Below are 24,019 nucleotides of genomic sequence, written 5' to 3' on the forward strand. Positions count from 1 at the left end.
TGGACTTACCACTACAATGCTCAGAATGAAATTGTATTTCGTTTTGCATGTATTTAATTCTGCCGTCGTTCTGTAATTTAATTAAAGTGACAGAAACAATGTGTCACAAGGGAATACATTCTGGCCTTGAATATATGCTACATACATTTTGTTTCTGTTTCTAATAGACAGACCCATTAGCAGAAGGCAGGAGGATATGTACACCCACCGTCAAACAACTAGAATGAGATTATCCAAGTATGCAGCGTATAACACCTACCATCACTGTGAACAGTGTCATCAGTATATGGGTTTCAATCCCAGATACCAGGTAAAAATTTCCAGACATAAATATTTAGATCAGATATTGAAGCAGACACAACCCAAGCACAGTTTTGTGTTTATTCACTGTAGTTAAATTGACTTACAAGCTGTTTGTGTAGATTAAAGAAAGAGCTGATTGATGGATTTTATTATGTCTTGAGGTTTGCCTGCCTTGACTAGACATTAGACCTGGGGATATAGAGTTTCTGTTCCTCATATAATCTGGGGCCTCCAGAGGGACATTATGCGTTTGGTAATGTTATGAATGCATATTCATCACATTGAGACTTTGTAGGAAATAATTTTGACATTAACCACTGGAATTTTCATGTTTTTTCCCATCCTCAGCTTTATGAGTCCACTCTGCATGCATTTGCCTTTTCCTATTCCATGCTGGGAGAAGAGATCCAGCTTCATTTTATCATTCCAAAGTCAAAGGAGCATCATTTTGTCTTTAGCCAACCAGGAAGACAACTGGAAAGCATGAGGCTGCCACTAGTCACAGATAAGGTAGATGAATTATTATATTTGCGGCCATATAAAAGAGAGAGACACGACCAACTTTGAGATTCATTGTAGGATTCTTTACATTTCTGATCATGCTGTTGAGAGATGATAAGGACCTGACACTGAGCTTGTATTTTCTCCCAGAAAGAGAGACATGAAACAAAATTGTCAAGTCACTAATAAGCTTTTTCTCATTACCAAGGCTGTTTTTTTTTCACATTTACATTCTTATCTGAGGTTAAAGTTTTTAGTTATGGGTTTAAGGTGTTAAAGCGAGAACAGTTTCAGCAATTGGCCTCAGAGATGTGGTTTTGTTTATCATACAGTTTACTGACAGTAAGGAAGCAATTTTTTACTGTAAAGAAAGGCAATGGATTTTCAATCCTATTATGTATAAGTGCTCAGATGCTTTCTTTTAAAAATAAGGCTTTCAAAGTATCTTTGCCATGGCTTTAAGAATTGTGTCCAAAAAATTGCAGGATACACTTGTAGAAAACACTGTATAAAACATTTGGCAGGCTATGCAGCCTCTGATGTTGGCCTTTACAATGACTCTTAATATCCGTATTTATGATGAAGCTGTGAGTGGTTCAGGCTAGGCTGTAGGCATTACTGGGGCAATTTGTGAAACAGTAGCAAACACTAGCTTACTACTTTACTTGAGAAAATAAACTGCTTCCAATAAATGATAATCTATCAATATCACCCTTCAGTTTGGGCATTTAGATCGAGATCTAAATGGGAGACTCCACACAGCAACATAGCAGCAACTGTACAATGTGAGGTTTAAACTTCAGTAACCTTGTACTTGGCTATGTAACCTGAACTGTGATCTGGGTAGTTGTGGGTTCTCCTGCTTCTGTCACAGACTTACTCTTAGGCTTATCCAAAATTGTTTATGGTGCCTGCAGCCTTGATACAAGCTTGAAAAGTGCTGTGAGATATAAACCTAGATTATAAAACTACTATAAAATATTTTTCTCAAAGCACTTTAATTAAATTTAGAGAACTCCACAGGAATTAAATCCATCATATTGTGCTTTGACATTTTTAATGTGTAATCCTTAATTGTGAGGGCTGTGAAGAGGCATACATTCATTTTGAGTCCCTAGCAGCCTTGGTAGGCATCAGGCTGAAATCAGTTCCTCAGACTGTAATAGACCTGGATGTTTGTAGAAACAGGGCACTATGGAGATACACTATCAAACCTAATGATACCTAATGAGTACCGAATGGTACCTAATGAGTTTAAATGCACTCAGGATTGGATGATAGCCAGTCAGAAGACTTATATTACAGTTTTGGACTAATATGTTTCTTACCATGTTCTGTCATATGGATCTGAACTCTTTTCCAGATGTAACCTCAAGGTCCATGAGTAGTTGGCAGTAAAAATTAGCAGTTCTATCCAATTCACCACTCTCTCACCAGATAGATAAGTTAGTAGATGTAGCTTTCTTTTTTCCAACTCATATAAAACTTGTTTATTTTCCCATTAAGCTGATTTAAAATGTAGCAATGTAGTGGAACTTAAACCAATTTATTTTGTTGATGGACCTGGTTCTCATTTAAATATTATCCAGCTTAATAAAGAAACTTACTCTTCGATTTATTTACAGAGTGAAGATTTCATAAAAAGCCCCACTTTTACTCCTACCACTGGGCGTCATGAACATGGACTTTTCAATTTATATCACGCAATGGATGGAGCCAGTCATTTGCACGTTTTAGTTGTCAAGGAATACGAAATGGCCATATATAAAAAGTACTGGCCCAACCACATTATGCTTGTTCTTCCAAGCATTTTCAACAGTGCAGGAGTAGGTAAGTGTGACATAAAGTGTGACATTAAAAAATGTGGACATGTGACTTGGGCCCTTGAGGTGGTGCTATTCAAATTGAAATGTAGCTATATACATTATAGCTACCATATCTGATGATCTGGATTCTCGTTGAAGACAGTCTTGTGTAACAGTCCGTGTAACAGTCTTAGGTGCAGTTCACTTAATCCAGATCACCTAGAACAAGATAGATGAACCACATCATGAAAATACTTTTTCTTGTCTCTTGATTTTAAATAGAACTGAGGGTAGTTAATTCAGATGGAATTACCTACTCTGCCTTCTTCTGGAACTAAGTTGTGTGATATTTCCAGAAAGCTGTGTCATTGCTAATTCTGCATAGAAATCTCAGGTACCCAGAGAGGTTCAAATATTGCTAGATGCTTCTGTTTGTTCAACTGAATTGTGCTCTACACTTTCTGGTAGAGGAGGTAACTGCTGCATCTCATGGAAGTGAAACAACTCAGTTCATAAGACTGGAAGCCCTCTAATACAGCTTCAGATGTGTGTGGGAGAAATGAGATGGGTAAAGATTAATGAGCATACAGATCAGATACACCTCTTAGGTAGATTCTGTTAATATAATATCTGTGAAATATTCAGCACCATGCATTAGTGATGCATTTTGTAGACAGCAGTGGTGACAATCACTGAGAATAGAGAATTAAGAGAAATTGCTCCCTTGTTATTCAGTTAATGTTAACCCACATTTCTAGAGTTTACACTTGAGGCACTATATGTCAGGTTAAAATGATCAGTCACTCAACTCTTCAGATATTAAGAAACCTTTATCACAGAAATCAGGCTTCATTTTGCATGCTTTCCAGTGGGGTTCTGTCAGTCATTGGCTAGGCAAAAGACACAGTATGTTGCCTCTGGGGAGTATTAGGACATTGAAGTCTTCAGAGTGAGTCATATTCTGGGGTCCAGAAATTTTCCCTTCAAAAGGATTCCAAGTTAAAAGCAAACAATTTCTGCCCTTACTTTTCATCTTATGGATTATGTCCTTGGTTTCAGGTGCAGCACACTTCCTGATAAAAGAGCTATCTTACCATAACTTGGAGCTAGAACGAAATCGGCAGGAGGAGCTGGGCATAAAGCCCCAGGATATTTGGCCTTTCATTGTCATTTCAGATGACTCCTGTGTTATGTGGAATGCAGTAGAAGTTGATTGTTCAGGAGACAGGAAAAGGTAAATAGAAGACCACACGCTTTTTCAGCTGATCTTAAAATAAGCTTTCAGTTTTAAAATGACGTTTCATATACTACTTTTACCCTGTGCAAGCAGAGCATAATATTTGCCATTTGAAAAATTGTTTTCCACAATGTTTAGTGTCTGTTTTGCTTTTCTGTCCCCTGAGGATTTAAGTGCCTTGCCCCGGTTCAAACTAGAGCTGCAGATTTCAAGTTCTGAAAACAGTCCTTCATACACGGAGCAAACACAGCCATTCATGTGTACATTTTCAGTAGGAATTTTCTAAGGAAGCTAAAAGACATTTCTGTGCAAATTGGGCAACTGCTTTCTGCTGGATCGTTTATCAGTCTCAGTCTGTGTGGCTCTTTCAATACCCCAAGTCTTCAAACAATATTTTTATTTCCATAATAATTAATGGAAATCCCTTAGATTTCCATTAATTCCTTAGAATATTATTTGTTCTTTGTCTATTCCCAGAATGATGGCAATGCAGGAGTTATAGCAAACCTTCAAAAAGAAATACACTCACTGAAAGCTTTGAGGTTTATGGATTTGAGAGGTAGACTAGGACAATCTTGCATACTTAAGTTATGGCACAAAGTCAGCAACCCTGCAGTGATCATTATCCAGGTACATTGCAACATTATCCAGGTAACTTTAAAAATCTGGAAATCTGAGTGAATACTTTGAAAGATCTAAGGTAAATTTCTGACCTGGCATATCAGTCCTCCACCACATAAGCATTAGTTAGTTTTAAATTTTGAGTCTACCCTAAAATGGGAGGTGAAAAGTTGCAATAAAGTAGTACAACATTGAAGCTATCTAGCTGGTAACTACTGTTGAGAACTGTTGTTCAGCCAAATAAGATTCTGATTATTCTCTCTATATTTCAACACATTTTCCTAATTGCTGTAGTGATTATACATGGACTGAAAGGAATGTTTCCTTGAAGCACATTCTGCAACGTATTGAAGCAACTCCTAATGTCACTCACTATGCCTTAATTGGGATGAGAAAATGGTCCACTAAAACAAACACTTCTGAGATCAAGGAACCATTCTCCTGTTGCCACGTACATGATTTCATTATGCTAAATGTTGATCTGACACAGAATGTCCAATACAATCAGAACAGGTAAGTGAATCTATAACGTCTTTTGGAAGACATAATGAACCAAATAAATTTTACAAACACTATTGCTGGATTTTTAGGAGGTTATTAATGGAGCACAAGCAGATTTTGTTTTCTTTTTGAACATTCAAATCCTTCCCAAATTACCAATAGTTAGAAAAAGACATTAATCCCCATAGTTTCAAATAAGCAGTCATTTGAGTTATGGAGTAGATGCACTAAGAGATGTGTAATGTAATGCAGGCCTCCCAGTTTTATCCAAGTGGCCTTCTGGTAACACCATATTTCTCTTCCTGCCCACTTGGACTTTTCCGAAGGAAATCACGGCTTTGTGGGTGAATGGTGCATAACTAAGTCTTGTTCTGACATGGAACTGAGATACAACTGTTTGTTTTTGTTTGTTTGTTTGTTTGTTTTTATGATGAGAAGCATAAGAGCATAACATAGATCAGAATAGATATGAAGACAAATTTCTTTACCATGAGGGTCATCAAACATTGAACAGGTTTCCTAGCACGTAGTCATGCCTGTCAGTGTTCAAGAGATATTTAGATAATTTAGTATATATTAACCCTTGGTTAATCCTGAAGTGGTCAGACAGCTGGATTGGATGATCTTTGCACATCCCTTCCAATTGAACTATTCCATTCTTATTCCTATTCCTATTCCTATTCCTATTCCTATTCCTATTCCTATTCCTATTCCTATTCCAAGTTTGTTTATCAGCAAAATCAGAAGAAAGGAGTAAATGAACATCATTAATATTAGTGATTGTTTCTCACATTCTGCTGTCACAGAACTCCCATTTTTTCTTTTCATTTATATCACATAGTGTATTTCAGATTAAAATACTACCATGAACAGTACGACCACAGCTACCAGAACTGCATTCACTAGGTGCATCACCTCAGAGACATTCACTGATTTATGTGAAAAAACCCTGGGGTTTTGGTTCTGAGGAACAAGCATTTATCACAACAGAATGAAGTAGCTATTGTCAGGGGTGGGACTCCTCTGTCTAAAGTGGGTCTTTAGGCACCTCAGCGTACACAGTATATCCACATGAGGCTGACACATATTACAGGAAATCTAAAACATTTATTTTTCTTTAAGCTATTTGGGATAGCCCAGATGATCTAAAATGTACATCAAAACACTATTATATTTCTCAGGAAGATGTCTTCTGAAGTCCAAATTTATTTCTAACTGAGTGGAAGCTTTTTATTAATCTGGATAAACAGATGACCTAAGTTCCTATCACTATCAATCTGACACTAAAAGAGCATTTTAAATTTGCTCCCATTCATCTACTGGTACAGAACAGTGCTCCCAGACAGTCCAGTGGTATTATCTTATGAAACATTATGAACTGCTAATGAAGAAAATGACAGTGCAATAAAATAAAATGATACAAGCATGGACAGCAATGCTAAAAGATCAGGAATGCCAGACCACATCATCCGCTTCCTGCCTGTGTCTTTAATCCATATTGCTTTATGTGGGTGCTGTTGAGGTTGCATTACATGACAGTCCAAGCCTGAACTGGCAACAAAAAAAGTGTATTTTAAAACACGGAGACACTGGGAGTCAGGGATAACAAGTATCCACATAAATACTGCTAAAATCAAAGAGGGTTTTCAAAACATGTAATAAAATATTATTTTTCTTACTGACGTCTGTTGTTGCAGTAAGTACTTTGCTGTTTTAAATCCAAGCCTTGGATGTTAATCCCACAGTTTTGCACATCATCCTGTTTGCTGTGCAAATCTGCATTCCAAATGGAGAACTGAGGCTGAATTTTCCAAAGGCCAGAGGATTTAAATGTTGTCAGCTTTAGAAGTTTACCTTCTGTTCAATCTTACTGTTGAAATAGGTCAAATTTGGCTCAAGGATGTTTGGCCTCATTCTGCTTACTTTATTCCTCTGTTTCAGCTGTTCTATTGGATTAAGAAAAGAGTATTTGTGTTCAAATATTTTTTTTCTCTACTGTAAAATTGCATTATTTCTGTAAGGGAATATAAACCAAAATTACTGAATATCACAGAATTGCAGGGATTGAAGGACACATCTAGAGATCATTGAGTCCAACCCCCTGCTATAGAAAGTTCCCTACAGTAGGTTACACAGGAAAGGTTCTTCAGTATCCCCAGAAAAGGAGACTATCTGGGCAGGCTGTTCCAGTGCTCCTTCACCCTCACAGCAAAGAAGTTTTTCCTCAAGTTTGCATGGAACTTCCTGTGTTCTAGCTTGTGCCCATTGCCCTTTGTTCTATTGTCAACAACAGATATTTGTATTCTAAAGGAGAAACGATTAGGCAGACTTCTTTGCATTTGACAGATTCAAATGTAGGGCCTTTTCCATTTCCTTGGAAGTCAAAGGAATTAATTTCATTGACCTTATTTAGGTGAAGGAAATATTTGTGTATATTTTCTCCATGACTGCATTATTGTACTAAGATGCAAAGAAATGTTTTTAACTCCTGTGTCATTTCCCTGGCATTTTGGTACCTTCCTCTTTCCGCTTTCCCCTGTTTCTGGTTATTTCACTCCCTAATGGTTCCCTCCCTCATTCTGATCTTCCTGAATTCATTCTAGTCATTGCTACTGGCCTCACTTATTCCAAAGCTGAAGTCTCTTTCCCTGACTGATTACTACTAAATGAAGTGTTGGTATGTTTGACAGCTCTCCTTCATATGGTACTGATCAAAGACCCTGAGTGCTTGTAGTTGTTGGTCCATGATCAGAAGCTTTCCTCTGAAGTGCCGTGATTTTATTCTTCCTAGATTTACCTGTGATGATGTTGACTTCAACTTGCGTGTCCACAGTGCTGACCTTCTCATTTGTCGGTTCAATCACTTCAGTGTCATGAAAAAGCAAATTGCAGTAGGAGGACAAAGATCCTTCCACATTAAGTCCAAGGTGGGAACTGAGACCTCTTCTTCCTTGTTAAAATTTCATTTCCCCTTTTGTACTCTGTAACCAGGAGAGCTGAGAAATTAATGGTTCATCACTCAGTTGCCAGTAATGGGGTATGTTTGCTTCTTTTTTTTCTAAAATCCAATTTTCGAAATCACCCAAAATATCACTTTACGGCAAAGATAACCATTCACTGTAAGTTTATAGTATTGATTACTCATCTTCAAATGATTTCATATTCAGGAGTACTTTGATATCAAAGAAGAAAACTCGACGTCTCTATAAATACAAATATAGTTATTTGAGTCTCTCAACATTTTTAGTAGCAGGTATGTTTGTCTGAATGACTTTTTTTCTTTTATAAGTCTTAGATTTTTTGGGTTGAGATGCGTTTTGTACAAACCAGAATTCAGATAAATGCAATATGATTGATCAGGATTGATCTGTGCCAGAAATATTTTTTCCTCATAGGTATCTGACATTCCAGTTTCAATCTCACCTGCTCAATACATTTGTGCTCCTGACAGCAAGCATACCTTCTTGGCAGCACCTGCTCAGTTACTCCTAGAAAAATACCTCCAGTATCACAGCCATCGCTTCTTCCCTCTCTCGCTGAAGAATTACAGACATCCAGTGCTCTCTGTTGACTGTTACCTCAACTTAGGACCGCAGGTATGAAACAAAGTAATCTTTAATTAGCTTTAGAAGTGTATTCCCTATGTTTTGGATGAGTTTGTTGATGGATGGCTTCAGAACACAGCCTTCAAATTAACAGATATTAGAACCCTATGGTGTTCTATAAGACTCTTGGTCTTATAGAGATATTGGGAGAAACTACAAATAAAGTACATGGAAAGCAATATCAAAGTTGTCTAATAGAGTTGATGAGTGGTATTAGATTTTTAACTAACATAGAACACTTTTTTTTTTTTTTTTTAAGAAGTGTTTTCCCAGTCTATTGTAATTTGGTCCTTCCTACATCAAATATCTTCCACAAGAGTTTTACAAATACTAACTAGTCCTTAGAAAGCACTTCAAAATGCAAAAGTTTTTGTCCACATTTAACTGACAAGCTGAGTCAGAGAAGCAAATAACAAGATACGCAGTCAGAGTGGGAGAGGCTGACATTAGCATTTAAGATCTGTTGGCTCTCCCCAGTGGCTTTGGACCTTAAGCCAAGGTTATATTTAAATAGAAATATAGGTCATGTAGTAAGGGGCTGATTTTCACTAATCTATTTTTATCTTTTCACTTGACTTAAATACTGAATGAAAATCAGTCTTGCTGAATTTACTAACTTCTTTATCAAAACAGCTGTGTAATGACCTTCCAATCTGTGCTGCTTCCAGAACATTTTGATCTGTGTCTTTCTTGCTCAGGGACATGATTTAGAGGAGAGTTGTTAGAGTTAGGGTAGTATGGTTAGGTCGTGGTTGGACTCAATGGTCTTTAAAGTCTTTTCCAACCAGTGATTCTATGATTCTATGATTGATTCCAGTCCTTTCTGGCTGAGCTTCCCACCATGCCTGAAAAAACAAAATCCGTGGAAGGGCACTGTGCTGTTAGTGCCTTCATCCACTGCATCCTTTCAGTTCTAAACCTTTCAGTGCTTGAAATAAGTTAAATTTAGTTCGGGAATTGTTATCTGAGCTAGTATATGATACAGTAGGATTGAAGGAATTATTGCATCTACATTATGCATAAATAGAGATATCTTGCACCAGTTTCTCTTGCTGTGGATCAACCTTCCTCCACTGAATCATGCTGATTTCTGCTGGATGAGGGTCTGCCTCAAGTAAGTAGAAAGTCACTTTGGAAGCCCAGTCATATGTAGAGGATTCCTTAACCTGAAATTTACAACACCTGAAAGGATGCTATAAATATTCCTAGTTCCCACTGGAGTAGGAGATTAATAATAGAAAAAGTAATTAGACAGTAGAAAACTTCATGCAATTATGTAGATGCACAACTGTACTGATTTTTTCTTTTGTGATGTAAATGGCATTAGACCTTTCTATAGGGTTTTTCTTGTGTTAGACTGTGCAGTTACTGTATTTATGCTTTTGTAGATAAACTGTGCTGCACAGATCACAGAGTTCTGGATGTGGGGAGCCATCATTACTGCAGCTTTCAAACCATTCATATCTAAACCTCATGATTATAGTAGGAATGAGTAATTATGACTAATGAATAGTTATAGATACTGCTTTTAGATTGCTTTTTAATAAGTAGAGGAATTGTTAGAAAGGAACAATAATGATCATAATGTTTGGAGTTGGAAAGCAAGTCTGAAGGTGGATCAGGTGCAAATACTGTAAGGTTGATATGAAGAAGCCTGAAGAAAGCTAATTTCTATGTTTCTTACCCCCTCCCAATCAGATTGCAGTTTGCTATGTGAGTTCACGGCCTCACTCTCTGAATATCAGTTCCTCCGGTTTGACATTCAGTGGTCTCCTGCTATACCTCTGTGACTCCTTTGTTGTAGCTAGCTTTTTGAAGAAGTTCCATTTTCTTAAAGGTGAGCCTCAACCGTTTTATTACAGGGAATTATATGACATGGTCACTGGAAATCTGGGAACAAAATGGGAAAAGTAGCATTGATTTTGAATGTTATGTGAAAAAATGCGCATGCACATGTGTATATTTATATTTGTGTTTATATGCCCTACCATCTCTGATATTTGATGATTCATCTATAACAGTGCTAAGAGTTCTACAGACAGGGAAACAATGTTTGGTCTATACTGCTATGCATAGTGTATATACATAACTTCTTATTCTATAGCTGAAAATGATTATGTATGAAACATTCACCCATTGTGTTCTTGCAAGTGATGTTTTTTCAGTTTTTTTTCAGTTGTCAAGAGAAAATGGATGATGATAAGACTCCATCAAAATCTGTTTGCTGTACCTGGAAACATAAATGCTATCATTAAAATTTATTCTTAGTAACAAGTTTCTCCACATAGTGCTTATGATCATGGAGACAAATCACTTCTGTCTGTATTGCAACTTCTTTTGGATTGTTCTGCAGCTGTTTTAGAGATTCAGTGCTCTGGGGATTTGTTTCATTCAGCCATAGCTGTCACTGGAGTATAAACACATTGCCACTGCCTTCTTAAAACAGAAGTTATGAACTGCCATGTTCTTTTTTGTATTTAATGCAGTTTTGTATAGGTATTTGTAGCACAAATTAGAGTATGCAATGCTTTAACCTGCACGTGCTACTGAAGCCACGTGAGTCCCTGTGTCTATTCGCATTCTGGAGCAATATCCACATTTTAAGTATAAAAGGACTGCTTTCATTCAAAGTTACTCTGTATTTTTTTCAAGTGACAAGAAGCTATCAACCTGCACAAATCAGATGATTTTTGCAGTGTGTAGCACGAAGTGTATTTGATTCAGGAGTTCCCTGTTTCCCTTGGCAGTTTAGTTGAGCTTCTAATCAGTCACTTCAGCATTAAACACCACTCGACTCTCTTTATTTTTTCTGTATTCTCAGCTGTTTCTGTCTTGGGCGTCTCTTTCTATCTCACCATCTCTTTTTCAGAGTATTGAGAGCAGGTGAGGTAATTTCCTCTTGACTGAGCACTTTTTTTCAGGAAATCATGTGTCTATGTTGAAATGGTATCAGCATGCCAGTCAAAACAGTTCATATTAGATCATTTCTGGTCAGCAAAACACACAGAACTTAATTAGTCATTGTGGGGATTGGCTTGTGATGTATTTTGTTGAGTGAGAGTTTCTCTTAACAAAATAATGTTCTAGCAGGGCTAGAACAATAATGGAGTAAGGCATTACATTGTTTTCTGTCACCACCCTCTTCGACTTGACAGATTTGACCTTTCTTACTCCAAAGAGAAGGAATGTATTGTTAGTCCTGTGTACGAGATGAATACTAGATATCTCAGGTTACAGAAGAAGACCTTGATAAACAGGGAGCTGAAGATAGCTCTCCAAAAAACCTAGATGTCTTAGTTCTCACTCAAGAATATCTGTAGCTCCTGTTTTGGAAGTGGTGGAAATTCCTCTTGCTAAGAGGTGGTGGGAGATGGGTGATTTGAGAACAAGGGTGATACTCACATGAGTTTCTTACTGACTGTTTACTTAGGTGCCACCCTGTGTGTTATTTGTCAAGATCGGAATTCTCTTCGCCAGACTGTTGTCCGGCTGGAGCTGGAAGATGAATGGCAGTTTCGATTGAGGGATGAATTCCAGACTGCCAATGCAAAAGAGGACAGACCACTTTTCTTCCTGACTGGACGACATATTTAATAGAGACTAGACACTTTTCCTGAATAACTAGGGAAAAAAAAAAGAAGAAGAATGATACAGGAGACTAATTGCCAACTTCTCATGAAATGGCTTTTGAGAGGCTCTGCTTTCTGAGGAGAAACAGAACTTGCCATTTTCTATTAGAATCAATTTATCCTCTTATTTCCAAGCACTGTAAGTGGATTTTCTAATTTAATCGTCTGACGGAGGTAATTCTTGATTCCTGGGAAAGATGCAGAAACTCATTGTTCCCTGTGGCAGCAAAAAATTTCAATCAGAAAGGAAATCAATGAATGTATTTCTTCTGACACAAAAAAGACCACATGCAAGTCCATAAGCAAAAGTTTTAGAAAACTTGCTGTTCATTCCAGAAATAGGAAATGTAAATGTAGGAACAGAATTTGATTTTGTTTTACAAGTCTTATTTATCTAACAGTTGGCACAAGGCAGCAGGAATTATTACAGTCTTGTAGAATATTGCTCTTGATTGATTCAGGTAGGCTTTTTAATGAAGATATGTAAAGTATAATTCTTAAAGAATGGGAGCCCAGTTGGAATCTTATTTTCTTTTTACAGATGCCAACTGGATAGTTTTAGTATATGGGAATCTTGGGATGGCAGCATAATCATATGTCTGATTTTCATAGCATAAAGAGCCAGGAAAGTAAATTTTACAATGAAATCTGAACATTTAAACATGAAAATGAAATTACCTGGCGCAACTGAGAACATGAAATGATGAGATTTACCTGCAAGTGATTTTTACATCAGAAGATTGATGTTTTTGGTTTCTGACTAAATTCTTGCACTGACTACAGACTTCAAGCTAGGCCCAGTGCATTCAAGACAGTGGATCAGATGGTTCTGAAACCTTCCTAATATGCTTACTGGGGATATTTTCTTGCCAAGGTGCATTAAAAAAGTGAGAAAATAGAGACTATGTCTCTGAGGAATTTAGGTGGCCATATAAAAGCATGTTCTAGAAAGGCACCGGGCATCACAGTATTTTTGTGCTCTCTACATGTGAAGTCAGTGATCACAATCTTTGTTTAGGTTTTTGGAAGTATTGTCTAAGTTTCAGATTTCATGTTTGTTTTTATAGATCTGTGTAAACTTCGTTCAGTCTGGATGCAAGAAGGGTAAGTATAGACATTTCCAGAAGGTGTCTAATATTTGGGCAGTCTTTCTTGCTGGATACACCAATGAGAATATCATTGATTTTATATTGATGAAATGCCGTTAGGTGCCTGAAGCCTTTACAGTATCAGTCTTGAAATGATGACATGAATATGACTGTGCCAAAGAGCAGATTTCATAACGTTTACAAGGAAAATGTAATTTCAGTAAGTATAAGAGACTTGACTGCTATTTACAAGAGACAGACTGCTGTTTGCAAGATAACTGGTAGAAATCAGTGTGCTCATGTATTTCGTTGTTTTTCTTTCAGAGTGAGATTGGCTTTGTTTAAGTTTTGGGAAGGAAGATGGACATTATCTTATGTAAATAGCATCACCTGTGCAGTTTTCACCTGTTGATTAGTTAATTTAAACTTTTTAAAGGAATGTGACATTCTTGTCCAAACCATCCTTTATAAATAAAGTCAATACTGCATGGATATCTGTCTTGGTGGTGTATAGCACTGGATGTTTTTTGTGGGTGGAGAGTTGGGGGAGGAAAAAGATTGGTTGAAAGGGTCTAAGATGATGAAATAATTTCCTGAACTGACCAAGAGAAAATACAGTGTCTTGTAATGGTCTAAAGCATAACATAGCCTCTAAGGTACATGAGTCTTTAAAAGAACTCTGGGCTAAAGAGAGAAGTTTGAAGTGTCCTTTCTTGTAACCAAATGCTCCAACTATTTATGCCAAATGTCTGTAAACTTTTCTTATGTTTTGAATGTGAGAAGATTTGTTTTGCAAGTCCTTAGACAGGCATTTTCTCCATGAATCAACGTGTCCAATGAAAAAAAATGCCTAAAGTATTTATTGAAACAAGAAACTTTTCAGTTCTGCTTTCAGAGATGGGAACTTTGCACAGCAAAATTTCTGATTGTTCACTGTAGTCTTAAGAATTTATTTCAGAGCAAATATATGTGTTTTTTCTTTTTTTCATAAAGGAAGTGGTAGAGAAATATGGTACTGTCCAGCATATTCTTAAATAAATTCTTGCTTTTCTAACAACATTTTAATATATTCAGTTTGACTACTGAAATGTTAGGAAAGAGAAGCAGAAAGAAATAACCAGAAATTAGAGGAACTGGCTTGATACTCAATATGTTTCAAAAACACCACAGTGGTGAGAATATCAGTGTGCCTTTCTTACCTGTCCAGCCTCGTGCATGTCCCCATAAAGTTATTGACCAGTGTGTACAATGCTTCTGTAGATATCACTCTGATAAAATACAGATCCATTGATGTGGCTGTCAAGGTTCCTCAAACCTTTACAGCACTGCAAAAGTTGCTTGATTGTGCTTAGGCCCTGTCTTCATGGAATTATCCAGCATTTACCCTCTGCCATGTCCCATGCTATTCTACTTGTGTTCAGTTCTACTACCAATGGGTAAACCTTTTTGAAATGATCATAGGCTCAAAGATTTTAACTAAATATCTGCAAGATAAAAAAATGCATTTAAACTTCTAGTTTGGATAGGTAGGTTTTTAGATTTTGGTTTTGGTTTTGTTTGTTTGTTATGAAACAATTATCTCTGGTTGTTAAAGTGATTGCTGGCATTTTGGCATTCTAGGTTCTGTACTCTGATTTGAACAGACCATTTAATGTCTGAAACACAGACGTAAATTGACTGGAGATGTCTGACATAATTTATTAAGGTTACTTGTTAAGATTTAAGGTGCTGACATGCAGAAGCAGAAACATTATGAAAATGCAAAAAACTGTAACTGTGTTCATTTAAAGGTTTTCTGTGTGGAAAAGATAGCTCTTTATCAACCAGAACATTATTACATTTTTGAAATTTCAGCAATAAACAGCCTACTTAAAATATTCAGTAACCCTAATTCTTTCATGTACAGACCAAGAGAATGGGGAAAAGCTTAGAAGTAATTCCAGAAAGGCATGTTTACTTTATTGCTGCTGTGGCATTCTTCGTGCAAAACTGTTCTTATCTGTGAAATTAAAACATCACTAAATCTGATGGGAATAAAAAAATCACATCCTTCCTTAACATTCCCCTTTGGCTCAAAGTTACTTGCTCACTGTACCCTTTATACAGGATAGGGTTCTCAGGACCAGGCCTCACCAGACGTGTTTCTGTTGTGTGACCAAGTACAGTCATTCTCCACCAGTGAGTACATATATAAACAGTCACATATGTAGTGAAACTGGCTTGAAATGCCCATTTTCTGACGAGGCACATCCTGCTGTAAAAGCAGATATGCACTCATTGTGTGACCAAAATGCAGTTGCTTCCCATCATAGGGAAGCTAGGCACAAAATACGGCAAAAAAACAGCATTTTATCAATGTGGTGCTGAATAGTGGTGGTGGATGAGTCAGGGAGTACAGCTCTCCAGAACTCCATCCAAAAGTTTCTTCATTCTTGGTATAGTTTACATGCTAACCTCCCTCCGACTGTCAGCTATCAAGCACAAAGACGATGTAGGATTTTGTGTCCGACCTGGACTTTGAGGTGACACAGTAATGCAGATAAACAATCAAGACAAATCAATAAAATGCCATCTGATTGAGTGGGAGTGGCATCTCTTGCCATACATACAGTAGGAACTTCTTTCTGCTGTGTGTTTTTTACCACAGGGTTGAGGACCCAGGTTCCAGCTCCACTCTTGTCTTACCTTTGTGAGAGGGAATTATTTGCTTTCCATCATGATTACCTTTGTGAGAAAAATTGGCCCATAATCATTAAGCAAACAGATCATTTATTCTTTCTGACTTTGTACGTGGCAGGAAGATAGAGCTCTCCATCACATGGACTGATGTGATAATGTTGTAGGAAACAAAAGGCAAAAGGGAACTGACAGCATGCTTTTACTGACTTTTATCCAGACTCTAACTTCTCAAGTGCCTCCCATGCTTGCTGTCTTAGTCAGCCACTATTATCACAGATAGTATTGTAATCATGTTCTGTACTGTGTGTCAGAGGGTGAAGCATTTTGTGATTCAGTTTTGCAACAGACAGTATCCAAATATAGAGAAGGTTACTGGGAAGGTGACATTATATTCCTTCTGACATCCTCTCTCCGCTATCAAAGCATACTTCACAAGCACTTGAGCACTGATGTCTGGTATTTGAATAGCATGGGCATTATAGATGACATGAACACTACAGGATGTAAGGGATTTCAGCATTCTTCCCTTAATAAGCACCTCCTGTTGTGATGGGGAATGTACAGTTCTCAGCTCCCACGCTGCATCTCGCAGCAGCTGCTAAATATATCAAAGGCAGATCTGTGATTCTCTGTGGTGATGTGTGTTGGTCACACATAGCGAAAGAAATACAAGAGAAAAAGACTCAATGTGTAAGGCTCAGGGTTACAGAGGTTCACAAGGTAGAGATGTGGGGCAACAAGCAGAGACAGCAGAACCTTGGTGTCTGCCCCTCAGCAGTCTGCCTTGGTAGTTCATCAGCTTTCACCAGAATAATGTGAGAAATAAACTGTGTTAGTCTTTCCTTTTTCCTATCTCCTTAAGGATCCAGCTCTTCAGTGAAAAGGAAAATTGATTCCACACATTCTCTGCCAGTTGAATGCCTTCCATCCTTTATCCCCGCTCCAATTTTCACCTCAAAAAACAACAGCAGTTCTGGTCAGTGCTTTTATAGCATTTCCAGTCCTGCCTTGGCAGCTCCAGAGGCAGTCACGGATTGTTGTAGAGGACATAGCTCAGGGAGTTTTGAGGCATAGCCCAGCTGCTGGCATTGCTCAGCGTGTACATACTATTCAATAAAAGAGAGAGAGAACATCAAATATAACAGTGAGAATTCTGCTCAGTAAGAAAAAGAGATTTGAAATTGCCTGCCATGGTTTTAAGAAAGGCTTAATAAAGTTGCCTGGGGAGGTGGTGGAGTTACCAGCCCTGGAGCTGCTCAGGAACCGTGGAGATGTGGCACTGAGGGATGTGGTCAGTTGGCATGGTGGGGATGGGTTTGATGACGTTAGTTATCTTTTCCAATCTTAATGACTCTACGATTCTATGATCTGTATGTAAATGTGGTTTTGTTTAAAACCCTCAAAAAATCTGACATATTTGTTTTGCATTTTCTTAGTTACATAAGCAGAAGGAAATGTCTTTCTACTTGTTGCATCACTGATGTGTTGACTGAGCACTTAAACTCTGAACATATTGAGGAGGATTATTTTGGCAAAGTGCATTCTGATGTGTTATAGAAACGGTTTAGCAGCATTGTTAACAGCAGCTTAACAATTTCCTTTTTTCTTTGAAACAACAGGGTTGATATGAAAGTGAGTTTGGACTTGTTACTGCCTGTAGGGAGCCAGTAGGGACTTAGTAACTGTTTTGAGAACAGGGTATTGCAGTAGACACAGGATTCTGTGCCACACAGTACTTATGCAGCAAGTCATTTTGCAATTGCACAGAATCTGGGTTTGATGATGGTGTCATTTATTTCCATTTGAATTTAATTTTCATAAATGCCCATAGTGTATCAGATGTAAATCTCAGATCTGTCCTACATAAAATGGCACCTGTGCTGGGACACGTTAGCAGCCTTGTGTGCCACTCTCAAGTGGGGAACACTGGGCTGTGTTTGGGCCAAACATGCAGCATCTTGCATCTTACCTGTGTCACATGTCTTTCATTGCTTGTTCTCCTTGGCACCTATATAATTAAAAAATTCCAAGCTCCACTGCTATATATTGCTTAATCTCCTATCCTCTCCCTTGCAAGAGCTCCTCCTACCATTCTTCCAGAGGACGTTTTCCTTCTGTGGGGTCTGCTGACCTTATATAAACCTCCTGACATCCCTATTCGGAGAAATCACATCAGGTGTTGTGAGAAGAGATGTGCTGGATCTGGTGGATCATGGTTCTGCAGAGGAGTGCACAGGACTGCAGCGAGGCTTCTTGGTGCAGCATAGTCCTGGGGCTCCTTTCCTCTGTGTGCCCAAAGGCACAAAGCAGAGGGCTTTCTTCATCCCTATTTCAAGGGCTTATTAATTGCCACTGGTGTTTAGGAGATAAAACAGAGAAAGTAGTGAAAAGCAGTTCCATATGTTTTGTTCTCAGCAACTCCAGCGCTGTGAAAAGGCTGGAAAAAGTTAGACTGTTCTAGGAGAGTGATTGATCCTGCCCCAGAACAGCAGAGCTGTGACTGTATTTAAAAATATCTTAAATTAATCTTAAAGTTGAAAAACTATCCTGTTAAAAATAAGAAGGCATTATCTTATCAGTTCAGAAAATAAAGTTCACATCAAGGCTTCCATGAGATAATATTACCATTTTAAATATTCTGGGATGATTACAAATATTTTTGTTTTTTTTTCCCCTCTTCTCATGACAGAGCACTTACAGATGCTATTTATAAAAAGAAATTGGCTCCTGTGTCCTCATGTAATGAAATCATCAGGCAATGTTTAAAATTGTCACAAGACTTTTGTATGCATTGCATGATTATCCAATGAAGCTTTTTGCTACAGGATCTCACAGAGGCAATGAGCTGAGTAGGAATCCAAAAGTGGCTGTGAACTCTATGTGAACCTGAGTCTGAGAACTTCTTCTGTGATTTCTGCGGCAGCCCCAGTGGGTTTCTGATGAGAAACGCTAACGTGGGAAAGAGCAGCAAAGTTGTAAAGTCATGGAGAAATGGGAAGGCACTGAGAAGAAAAGGGCTGGCACCTGAGGCTGTAGGAAGGAGACTTTCAGGAGGCAAAGAGGAGTTGGTCTGTCTGGGGCACAGAAGTAGAGGAAGTGGGAACAGGCAGTTGTAAAGGCAACCTTAGGGAAAGGATGGGAATCACTGTGCTAATGTATGAAAGTCAGGGGGAAAATACTTTTCCATGTGGTTGTTATTCCATTTTTGGATTTCTTGATCAGAAACATGTGGTACTGGTCACCCTTGGATGCAGGATGCCAGACAATCAGGAGCATTCCTCTAGGAGCAGCAGTCACCAGGTTCATGTGCTGCACAGTAGAATTGCTTGTAGCTGTCAGGGCTTCCTGGGGAAGGAAGGTTCACAGAGCTGTACAGTTCTCAAGATGACAAAGGCTTCAGATGTGCAGTTGCTGGGAAAGATGTCCAGCAAATTCTTGAAGGATTTTATAAATAATATTACTATATATTATAATTATATATATTATATAGTATTATATCAGTGATTGAAACAGTTTCTGATAGACCGTCATCACAGCTTGAAAGTAAATTTAACAGAAGAGTTGGGTAGTACAGTGGAAAATTACTCTGGCAAACAGTGATTCCCACCTTTCAAATGCAGTGAATAAACATTTCAGCAGGGGCAGGAGTGCCACTGAAATGCTCTAGGTGTGGCATTTCCCTGCTTAGCAGCATTCAGGAGAATTGTATTGAATTTCCTTTCCCAAATCTGTTCCAGAAAGAAAATGTGATGTGCCAGATACCTAATAAATGGGTTACTGTGCTGACAGTCTTACTATTTGCTCTTCAACAGAAGCAAGTAACTTGAGCATCCTGGTAACTTAAGTGCTGTTCTCTTATCTCTGGGAAATGTTGGCCTGCCATATTAAAGTGACCTGGCTATTTGGCCACCTCAGATTCAAAGTTTCTGATGTGTGTGCTAAGTAGGTATCAATTTTTCTGAACATTAGCTCTTCTCCTGTCTTCCAGATGATTGTCCCATGATCCTTAGTGCCATTTACGGTGGACAGAGATTATATGCTGGCTACAGGCTGCTCCTGTGCTCGGTACCATATTTCCGATGTTTTCTTTTTTCATTGCTTATTGTTTTACCTACTTAATGAATCTACATATAGCTCAAGGTGGAATATCAAATGTAGCTGGGTGCACTTGTTGATTTGATGATCATTATCAACTCAAAGATAATGCTGGGTCTCTCTGCAGTAGCTCACTATAAATAGCACACTTCATTCTTGAGCACAGTGAAAAGATTGAGAAGCCTTTGCCTGAAGTCAGGGATTTTTAATAAGAATTTTATTTCACCAGCAAATGCAAGTGGATGCATTACTAGAAGAGGAATTAATAAAATCGAAGCCAAAGGTTATGAATTTGAAAGTGTAACAGAGCTGTGAATTACTGGTCAGCTCAACAGCAAAGCCTCTCTGTGTCTCATCTGGGATTCCATTCAGATCAGCTGCCAGAGGTGATTTTAGGACGCTGAGTTCTGTAGTTCTCTTATAGACAAGGGCGTCCCACAGGTATCTGGGCTCATTTGTCTGAAGTTACATAGGGCAACATTTATAATAATTGTATTTACACTTTGGCACGTATCTGAAAGGAAACGTAAAACCAAAAGAAATAAATGGAAAAGAAAGCGTCCTCTTTCAAGTTCTTTATTGCACAGAAGGAGGAATCTGTGCTGCCTGCGCAGTTACGATCTGTAACAACTGTACAACTATGCAGAAAGGCAAAATGAGATTTTGTCATTAAGAACCTGCCTTGAAAACAAAATGAAACCATTAAAATCCATTCTAAATATGATTAGTGATGGTAATAAAATGTTGGCAGGGTGAGAATTCCTTATATTCTGTTCACAGAATGTAACACTCAGCAGGTTGGCTGAGCATAAAATCTCATACAGAGGTACAATGGATACTGACTGTTTGGAAGTTAATTTGTTTGCCAAGCTCTAATTTTTCACTGAACCTTATGACTTAATTAGGATACTTGAGGAGTCAGTTGCAAGGAAAATGTACTCTGGTTTACGGAGCTCATGTTTCTTTCTCTGACTGTGCTTCCAAGAACTTCAGCAGGTAAAATTAGCAAGCAAACGCGATCACTGGGAAATTATATTCTCTGGAGCTTTGTTGTCGACAGCTAAAACCTGAAGGCAGCATTTTTGTATATGGCCGAAAACAAGGCTACTTTTAGTATCCTGTGCAAAGAATGGGGGAAAACGATCACCTCAAGATGTCGTCTGAGGACGAAGAACAGCCTGAGAGCCCTCCTGGCTCCCCTTGGTCTTGGGTAAGATCTTATGCCTTAAGGATGCATAGATAACAGTTTAAAGCTGTAGGAAAAAGTAAGAGACTGTGCTGTATGAACCAGGATAGAACTGAATAAAACCAGCTTTCTTAATCTCCTAGCAAAGTATGCTTCGCCAATGATTAGTTTTTCTGTTTTAGCTTTACCTGTAGATGTTTTGGGAACATTTGAATGGTGAAAACCTATTGCTTCTGTTGTGTCAGGTGCTGCAAGAAAACCGGACTGATTCTGTACCATTTGCTTTGCTGTCTTACTGGCTGTGTAAAGCAGCACTGTGGAAATGTACCATTTGGTGTAATGGAGGGAAAGTGATTTAAACAATAGCATAAACCTTTGCTCTAAACATGTGTTAAGAAGAGGGTCAGTGAGACTTCAATTACAAACACAGAAATGCATTGCTATCATTTTTTCAGTAAAACAGAAACTACCTTAATACAAGACATGGTGCACCAGTGGTCCATTAAGCATGGTCTTGTGGTTTAAGGTTCTGGCTTGATGCCTATTGATGCCAGAGAGGCTGAGGGTCAGCAAGACTCTCTGATGAGAAGGTAAGGGATGTGTTTATCCCGATAGAACTTCAGATCAAAACAGGAACAGTTCTACTGAGTGGTTCAGGACTTCTGCGGGTTTCAGAAAAAGAGGGGGTTGTGCAAGCAAGGCTTTCAATTACTTTTTAAAAAGCATATTTACTAGGGCTGTGATTAAAAAATAAATGAATCTTGACATTAATATTTATGTTTTCATTTCATAACCTTAAATTTCATTATCTTTTTATAAACATATGCATCTATGATTTTTGTGGAAACATCAGTGTTTGAAATGCTTTCTGATTATTGATGGTGAGGCACAAGAACATGTATCTACAAGCACTGAACTGACATTTCATGTAGGTACTTGTGGAGCTATCAAAGAAAATTATTTTTGAAAGTAAAAGGCATAGAGTAAACTGTTTTAGCTGATGATAGGACTGTGGATTTAAAATTGTTTCATCTTTGGAGGAAGATGCAGGGAGGAAAAAAAGGAATATCAGTTGTTCTCACTATCAATCCACAAGGTTGCTGACGAATAACAGGATTAGTGTGTAGGTGAATATCTATTTTTGATGTGTAGGAAAACAATTTATAGATGTTGATTTCTTAATTAAATTAAGGCTCTATTTTCAGCTAAGATCCCATGCAGACTGATTAGAATGGAGTCTGGGTGTGGATAGAGATGTGCTGAACAACTAGCAGGTGGTTAGAGCTCTAAAGAACTTCTGCATTGGTGGTATGGTAAAAGGTTGAACCTTCCTGCCAATATCCCAGTATGTGTTGCTGTGACAGATGACAGCAGAGGGGCACTCCGACACGACGGAGTCTGACATGGAAGTACATATGTAGTAAAGGTGTGTCACTGAATTCCTCTGTGAGGAAAAAATGGCACCCATTGACATTCATCAACACTTGCTGAATGTAGATGGAGACCAAACAGTGGATGTGAGCACAGTGAGGGGCATTTCAGCAGTGGTGGCAGTGATAGAGGGTCACCTCCACTGGTGTAGACCATTATGAGTGCAGCATGCAGGCTCTTGTTCATTGCTTGTGAAATGAATGGTGGTGACTGTTGAAAAACAGTGTTTTGTAGCTGAGAATGTGTTCTATCAGTGCTGTTACGCTGTATCTGTAGTTTCCATGGAAATGAATAGGATGCATTACTTTCAGAGTGACTTACATTTACTCAATATAAACTAACTCTGAGTATGGCTAAAAAGCTTCAGCAGATTTCTGGCTATGAGTTTTTATTAAAAATTAAGATGTTCTGAAAAAAAAAGCAAAGCAAAGCAAAAATAAAATGAAAAATTAAAAACAAAAAAGCTAAGACTGTGGTGTATACATATGTACCTTAGTTTAAATTTTCCCCTGGGAATTTCCTTCACATATAAGTCTCCCCAGTTGTCAAGAAAAATCATGGGTTCCACTGAGCCATGGAACATTCTATTCTGTAATAAATGTGGAAGTCTCATTACAAATTAAATAAGCAGTGTTATTTAGCATATAAAACATATAGGATTTTAATAGAAATGGATATTCTAAATATCATTTGAAAATGTTGGTATTGGCCTCTAGGTTTCTGCTAAGAACTTCAGAGAAGACCATTTCTCAAGATTTGCTGAAGTGCTTCTGTGTGTCCGCAAATTGTGCAGTAAATAAAAAATTGTGGTCCCTTAGGATGATGAGGGAAGACTGATATATTTGAGATCATTAAAAGCTCATAATGAAGAGTTCTTCAAAAAAGAGATTCCATAGGTATGCAAGAATAAGCATTTGAGTCCTTAGGTTAAACTTTGAAATTTAATGTGCAATTAAAAAGATTGCATGCTTCCAGAAGCAAAAGTACTCTTTTATAAGCATCTAGGCCTCAAAACTCTTCTTATTTACCACAGCATTGCAAGAGGGCCGCATAAGTATGATTACACATGGACATTTTATTTCCATAAGGATATTGAATGAGATTGTATACTTCTCTCCATTTCATCTGATTCATCTGATGAAGAAAGGAAAATTAGGGAAGGAAGATTTCGGTTGGGTGTCAGGGAGAAGTTCTTCACAGAGAGAGTGGTGAGGTGCTGGAACAGGCTGCCCAGAGAGGTTGTGGATGCCCCGTCCCTGGAAGTGTTCAAGGCCAGACTGGATGGGGGCCTGGGCAGCCTGGTCTAGTATTAAATGTGGAGGTTGGTGGCCCTGCATG

At 38.1% G+C, this 24,019-nt stretch overlaps 2 protein-coding genes across 2 annotated transcripts in view; both read left to right on the forward strand.

Moving 5' to 3' along the window:
- GREB1 (growth regulating estrogen receptor binding 1) overlaps positions 1-12,210 on the forward strand; it is a 51,274-nt gene extending 39,064 nt beyond the window's left edge. Inside the window, 9 exon segments of the mRNA XM_010707907.2 lie at positions 168-310; positions 652-813; positions 2,430-2,634; positions 3,669-3,843; positions 4,762-4,980; positions 7,760-7,895; positions 8,364-8,564; positions 10,272-10,410; positions 12,004-12,210. Coding sequence (XP_010706209.2) covers positions 168-310; positions 652-813; positions 2,430-2,634; positions 3,669-3,843; positions 4,762-4,980; positions 7,760-7,895; positions 8,364-8,564; positions 10,272-10,410; positions 12,004-12,167 — 1,544 coding nt within the window. The 3' untranslated portion in view covers positions 12,168-12,210.
- Positions 12,211-21,217: 9,007 nt separating this feature from the next.
- The window catches only part of LOC104909996 (protein GREB1-like), a 17,565-nt gene continuing 14,763 nt past the window's right edge, over positions 21,218-24,019 (forward strand). The window contains exon 1 of the mRNA XM_031552260.1: positions 21,218-21,274. Coding sequence (XP_031408120.1) covers positions 21,218-21,274 — 57 coding nt within the window. The remainder of the gene's footprint in view (positions 21,275-24,019) is intronic.

This window comes from Meleagris gallopavo, chromosome 2 (assembly GCF_000146605.3).
Source record: "Meleagris gallopavo isolate NT-WF06-2002-E0010 breed Aviagen turkey brand Nicholas breeding stock chromosome 2, Turkey_5.1, whole genome shotgun sequence".
Taxonomy (NCBI): domain Eukaryota; kingdom Metazoa; phylum Chordata; class Aves; order Galliformes; family Phasianidae; genus Meleagris; species Meleagris gallopavo.